General features: G+C 36.5%; 1 protein-coding gene across 1 annotated transcript in view; it reads left to right on the top strand.

Moving 5' to 3' along the window:
- KIAA0196 (KIAA0196 ortholog) overlaps window positions 1-6948 on the top strand; it is a 27911-nt gene that overhangs the window by 11544 nt on the left and 9419 nt on the right. Inside the window, exons 8-15 of the mRNA XM_009866954.1 lie at window positions 534-705; window positions 1521-1648; window positions 2487-2616; window positions 3689-3801; window positions 4390-4556; window positions 5217-5292; window positions 6004-6114; window positions 6225-6365. Coding sequence (XP_009865256.1) covers window positions 534-705; window positions 1521-1648; window positions 2487-2616; window positions 3689-3801; window positions 4390-4556; window positions 5217-5292; window positions 6004-6114; window positions 6225-6365 — 1038 coding nt within the window. The remainder of the gene's footprint in view (window positions 1-533; window positions 706-1520; window positions 1649-2486; window positions 2617-3688; window positions 3802-4389; window positions 4557-5216; window positions 5293-6003; window positions 6115-6224; window positions 6366-6948) is intronic.

Genomic DNA, 6948 nt, shown 5'->3' with positions numbered 1-6948 from the left:
TGATGTCCCTGCCCATGGCAGGGGCGTTGGAACTAGATGATCTTTCAGGTCCCTTCCAACCCAGAAAATTCTATGATTCTCTGATTCTATGATGGTAGCTAAAGGCTTGCTTTGAATCTGACCCTAGTGTTGAGGGGAACACGAGTAGACCTTTTTCCTTTCTCTTTAGGGACGAACAACTGACTTGGATTCACATTTCCATTCTGGAATAGATTTTTGTTGTTCTTTCTAATTAGGCAATTAAAAATTAGTACCATTTTTTAGGAATGATTTCTAGAGAGCACATAAGTGAGTGTAGGAAGTTTACAAGTTTGTATATTTGAAACATGCTTCCTCTGGAGGCTCTGTGCTTTAAAATTTAGCTTGCATGCAATTCCAGCATATGACATTACCTGCTAGTAAGGATGATAATTTTTGTTGCACTTTTTTGCTCTGTGTGCCCTTTAAGTTCTTGGGAAGCCATAGCCACATTGCGCATTATGTATTCCGTTGGAGGTGAGGGTTATATTGACGCAAGCTTTGTATATTCCAAGGCAAGCAGATACGCTGCAGTCACCGAGCGAGTGCACACTCAGGTGCAGCAATTTCTCAAAGAGGGCTGTCTAAGGGAGGAGCTGGTGCTGGACAACATTCCCAAGCTGCTGAATTGCCTGCGAGACTGCAACGTAGCAATCCGCTGGCTGATGCTTCACACGGCAGACGCCGGTAAGACTTTATGTGAGACTCTCTGCAGAGCTGTTCTTCCTGCTGCACCAGTGCTTAACGTTACCTCCCGAGGGCAGTTCAGCTTGTGTTGCTCTTGGAGTCAACAGAGTCTCCTTTACTGTTTCTGATAGAGCTGTTCTTTTGCTAACAGTCTCACAAAGTCTTTTCTTTAGTTCTTGTGAGCTAGACACAGATATAAAAATCAGTATGAAAAGTAGTGATCCTGCTGAGCAGTACTCTGCAGAAGTCTGGAAACTTCAGCTTTTTCTACCTTATCAGTTAAAACTTGAATCTGAAAGTTTTGCTTAGCACCAAAAGGGAAACAGTACCCAGTTCTTTTAGTATATTAGTAATTAATAGTTTAAGACCAAGGTTTTTACTCTGTTGAACTGAAATTCAACAGAAACTGATGAATAATGTCTCTGACATGAGTTTGGGTCTGTAAATTTACCTATTTAGACATTTTGAATGTTTGAGGGCTTCTGTTACACTTCTATGAGTTTTCTGTAATGGTTTCAGATATGGTCATCTCTGGGCTTCTCAGTGAGTTGTACTAAGTTCACTTTTAGTTTGCAGAAGCCAGCAGAAGAGTATTAAAAAGGTTAAAGTGCCACAGGAACCTTAGTTATTTCCTATTCTAAGGAAGGTTGCACAGGGGTGGTGAGACCCATGGAAGTGGAGAACAAGTGGGGACATACATATCAGAGGAAAAACGGTTCTGTTTTCAAGCTGTTAAATAAAGAGTCCATCTACAAAGATTGAAAAGCTTGGCCAAATTCTGTAACAGTGGAGAAATGTCATCTTCCCATTTTCAGCTTGTGATCCAAGTAACAAACGTCTCCGCCAGATAAAGGATCAAATTCTAACAGACTCAAGGTACAATCCAAGGATCCTTTTCCAGCTTCTTCTGGATACAGCTCAATTTGAATTCATTTTGAAAGAGGTAATGTGGTACTGCCTCCTTCAGCATTTTCGCCTGAATGTTATAATAGAGCTGAAGACTTTTGTAGTAGTGGTACATTACTGTGCACTCCACTCACATGAAGGACAATTATTTTGGTTTGTTAATTGTGAGTTTCTGCTATAGAAGAAAACTACTATTGCTTGGAAGTGACTTTTGCAGTCCTCTTAATAATTGGCAGTTTTCATTCTTAACCAACTAGTTTATATTTACTCAGAATTTTGAATGGCCATCCTGATAAAGAGCATAATAAAATCTATTGAGGAAGCTGTGTAAGTTTTTATCTTGCCATACTTCTCTTTTTCAGGCTTTCTTTTAAACAGAGACGAAAGCCTATGAATGTTGAGGATAAGCTGCTAAGAAAACTCTTGACACCTATGTACGAAGTTCTGCCACTTCTAAAAGATATCCCATTAATGCTCTGGTACTAACCTGGTAGAATATATATGCTCAACTTCATGTACATGCTCTTGTGAATTGAATTTTTCTGCATAGGCTCAGATGATTATGAGGAGTATCTCAACATTAGGCCATAGCTTTCTAGGATATTTTTACAAGTGGTTAAAAATCAATAATAGCTGCATTGTACTGTCTTTTTAAAATTCAGTTAATTTCTGTCAGTGTGTGTCCATCTCACATGCATCACTGTGGTTCAAAATTAGGCTAATGTTTTTAATTTTGTATTTAATATTCTAGCAAGATCTTGAAGTTATGTAGTAATCACTGTCAGTCAGTTCCATGTGTTTTCAGTATTTTACTTCACTTATTATAATATACCTTCTTGCCGGTTTTGTAAACCAGACGCTTTGGTTTTCAACAGATGTTCAAGCAGATGCTGTCAGAAAAACAAACTAAGTGGGAGAGCTATAAAAAAGAGGGTTCTGAAAGGATGACTGAGCTTGCTGATGTCTTCTCAGGAGTTAAACCTCTTACTAGAGTGGAGAAAAATGGTAATTATTGAAAACTAAACTGGGGGGGGAAGTAGTTTTGATTTTTATTTCTAAGCAGATACACAAGAAAAATACATGATGCTAATACTGATAATAAAAAAAAGCTTTCATGTCCCTCAGCTGTCACAGAGGTCTCTTATATGCTGTCTTGTTTAGGTTTTCTGCATATATTCCATATGTGAGCCATATTTTGGTACCTGATGTTTAGATGGCTGTATTTGAAAAAATATTTTTGTCACTCTGTTTAGATATGCTAGGTAAGGCTACGAAAAGTCAGTTGACTTTTCTCTGTATAATACAGTTCACATTACTGTGTTCTATACACAAAGGAGTGCAAAGATCATGCCCATGAAATACAGGGGTGGTTTAACCTCTCCTCTCATTCTTCCTCTATTTGTAACCTGGATTTTGGTTGTATGAGCATATTTTCAAACCTTCTTTTACTTTTCTGCACCAAGTGGTATTCTCCAAGTTCTCCAAGAACTTAAATGTTGAATCTGTGTTTCTTTTTAAAATTTGCTCTGGTTTATGATTTATTTTTTTTCTTGAATGGGTGTACGAATAAGAGTTGTAAATCACTCTCTCAGTTGATCAGGAACACTGCATAAAGTGTCACTGTAAGGGCAATCCAAAACAACCAAACTTAAAATACTTCCAATTAAAAGCAAAATTACCTTACTGAAATATTTCCCTTTAACTTTTTAAGGTCAGGAAACTTATAGCTAAAATACAGACATTTCAACTGCCGGAGCAATTAACATTGTAAAACCACTCATGAAACACAAATGTATGGTTTAAAAGGCTTTATCAACTTTACAAACATACATGTTTTTTATAATGCCCATTTGTGTTGGTAGGTTTTTTTTAGTTTCATATGTGCAACTTACTTGTGCATTTGTCTCTTTACAAGTCTGTATGTTCAAGGACTAAAAATGTAAGAATAAGATGAAGACTTTTAAAATAATCTCCTACATATATAGCATTGCTTATTTTTTTTTATTATTTTGACTAGCATGTTCACTTTGTTACTTACCATGCAAAGAGTTCATTACATTTTCTTGTTCTTACATAGAAAATCTTCAGGCTTGGTTCAGAGAAATCTCCAAGCAAATATTATCTCTAAACTATGATGATTCCACTGCAGCAGGCAGAAAAACTGTGCAGCTAATACAGGCACTGGAGGAGGTAGGGCAAAGAAAATTTTGAAAAATAGCACTGACTTCCGATAGATGGGTTTCAAAACAGATCTACATTTTAACACTGTTTAAGTTTGTAGATTTTTGCCATTTTATATAGACAGTCAGCAGGACTTGCTTATATCCCTTATTTTACAATCACAAGGTCTATAGCATGAAAAATCATGTCACGTGCAGCTCAGGATTAGTGGTATTTTTGGACAGAATTAATTCAATATTTAACGCTATTTAGCAACATTATTCATTTTACTAGAAATTCTGAAAAGAAATTTGAAGCTAGAGAGAGTAATTTGAAAGGCAAAATAAAAATATCTCTGTTTTGTGTACATTTCTTCTATTTGCAGGGTATAAAAGAGTACTAGGTGTGGTATTTCACAGTACACCACCTCGAGTAACTTTGTGCAAATTATTGTTTAATGCACTCTGAAGTAGGCCAGGATTTGTTAAATGTGTTACTGTAATAACATCCTGAAGAAATCAGATTACTGATGCTATTTGTATTGCTGTTCTTAAAGGTGAACAGAAAAAAGGAGTTGGCTTACGGAGTTTGTTTGTCTGTCTGTCTGTTTAAATATAGGTCCAAGAGTTTCATCAGCTGGAAACTAACCTGCAAGTTTGCCAGTTTCTGGCTGACACCCGCAAATTTCTCCATCAGATGATCCGAACTATCAACATTAAAGAAGAGGTCTTGATCACTATGCAAATAGTTGGTGATCTTTCTTATGCCTGGCAATTAATTGACAGGTATTTTAGCAGGAGCTTTTTCTTCTAAGGCAGTCGTCATTTGCAAAACATGTGGGAAATAACTTGCATAAATATTACTAATACTATGAACTTTGCAATTTAAAAACAGTCTTAAAGCCTTGTTGTATGAGTTGTTGAGTATACATAACCCTAATCGACTCAGATAAGAATTATCCTTGATTATCCTCAGATAAGAATTATCCTTGTCATGGTGTTAGCTGCAGGTTAAATGATATTGTAACTTTTTACTATCTATCATATTCTAAATGTAACAATTTTGATAACCTTTCTGTCTCCAGCTTTTAGACTAGTGAAGTGTTCTCCAAAATACTGGAGTTCCTGTTTCAACCAAAGCTAAACAAGGAAAGGCAAATGCTGAGGAACTCCTTTTCCATGGTGTGGTTTTGCTGAGCTGCTACTTCATTACTTTGGCTGTCTGTTCTCCCTGTTGCCCTTTTCTTTCACCCCATTTACCCCTTTATCTTACAGATTTTTTCTAGCCAATATCTCCAGACCAAAATCCTCTTTTAGGAGAGTTCTTTAATGATCTCCTGTGCCACTTCTAGCTTATACTGCTGCTGGTGACATGTGATTTAAGAGTTGAAAATAAGGGTTTCGGGGAAAGAAGCTTAATTTGTTTTATTTGTTTCCCCACTCCAGCTTTACATCTATTATGCAAGAAAGCATAAGAGTCAATCCATCCATGGTAACTAAACTCCGAGCCACTTTCCTAAAGGTAAATATGAACAACAGTGAATGTACTTGAACACTGTAGGTCAACCAGAGTATTTGTTAAATGGGCCTTAGGTCTGTGAAGTCACGAAAGAGTCAAAACTTCCTTTTACTGACACTTTGTGTATCCGGGATTTTTTAGCCTGTGTTAACTCAAGGTTAATTTAAAAAAAAAAAAACAAACAACAAACTGTTCATGTTTTTTTATTCAGTCAGTTATATTGCTGCTGTTCGACAAGTAAGTCTCATCATTCAGCCTTTATTTACTGGAGTTATTTGCTGGAGACACGGGTGCAGAGATGGGATCCTCTGCATAGGCATCAGTGGAGGCTGAAGGAATTACAAAAGTTACTTCAGTTATACCCTTTGTCTGTCATGATGAAGATCTGGCATTAGATGAAAATATTTTCTGTAGAACTATAGGAATGGAAAATAGTATGGGGGCAGTATAAAATTACAGTGAAAAAGATATCTCGTGCAACTACTAAGTTTTTTTTAAAAATTAAGGGGAATGTAGCACTATATACTGTTGAGTTTTTTTGACGTTTAACATTTTAAATTCTTCTTCTGTAGGCAAACCTGGTGTTGTAACACTGCTCTTTAGGAAGAATCTGGTGCTTAGAATTTTAGGTTAAGACCTTGAGCACACGAGATCAAGAATTTAATATATATTTGAAAAACAGATGTGAAGTTATAATGTTAACTTTATTTCTAGCTTGCTTCTGCACTTGACTTGCCGCTTCTCCGCATCAATCAAGCAAACAGTCCTGATCTTCTCAGTGTATCACAATATTATTCTGGCGAGTTGGTTTCCTATGTAAGAAAGGTAGGAATTTAAAGAGGTGTAATTGTCTTGTTCTCTAATTATTTAATTGAAGATTATTTTTTTAAATAAAAATATACTGACTGAGTTTGTTTCTCTTCTCATTTGCAAAGGTTCTACAAATAATTCCAGAAAGCATGTTTACATCTCTTCTCAAAATTATAAAGCTTCAGACTCATGATATTATTGAAGTGCCTACTCGCCTTGATAAGGACAAGCTACGAGATTATGCTCAGCTCGGACCACGATACGAGGTGCAGTTAAAATAGGGAATTCTTGAAAAGACTAGCATACAAGTGGCCAGCTTCAGCCTAAGTTTAAATAGGTACAGCTCCATAGAGTTATAGTTTACCAGTGAGAGTGGATTTGCTGAATGAGTAAGAATTAAAATTGTCTAGTGTTATCATGTGTATACTTTAGGTTTCCTGAGGACAGATCAGGAACTTTTGCTCTTCTGTTTGTGAAAGTTTAAACATTTGATGTTGTAGAAGAGGGGAGGAAAGTCAAATCTATTTATAAATGAGCATAAAGATTTTTGGGGGGGGGAACTAAAAACCCAATTATGAAATTAATCTCTCCACATTTGGAATGCTTGTTCCAGGAGAAGAAGGTCAAAGACTGAATAAGCCCACCAGGGTTAAACATTTTGCTGCCCTCAAATGTAAAGACAGGATGGAGGGATGTTGATTTGATCGGCTAAAGCTGCTCTTGCTCATTAGCTTTTTGTGTAGGAGGTTTTTCTGCACTGTTACCAGTCTGGAAGAGTAAGCAGACATTAAAATTACTTGGGTTTATAAAGGAAGATGAGGAGCAAAAACCTGAGACCAGTAACTCTTT

This window comes from Apaloderma vittatum, unplaced genomic scaffold, assembly GCF_000703405.1.
Source record: "Apaloderma vittatum isolate BGI_N311 unplaced genomic scaffold, ASM70340v1 scaffold303, whole genome shotgun sequence".
Taxonomy (NCBI): domain Eukaryota; kingdom Metazoa; phylum Chordata; class Aves; order Trogoniformes; family Trogonidae; genus Apaloderma; species Apaloderma vittatum.
The sequence above is the reverse complement of the archived record's forward strand: the minus strand, read 5'-3'. Positions and strand labels throughout refer to the sequence as shown.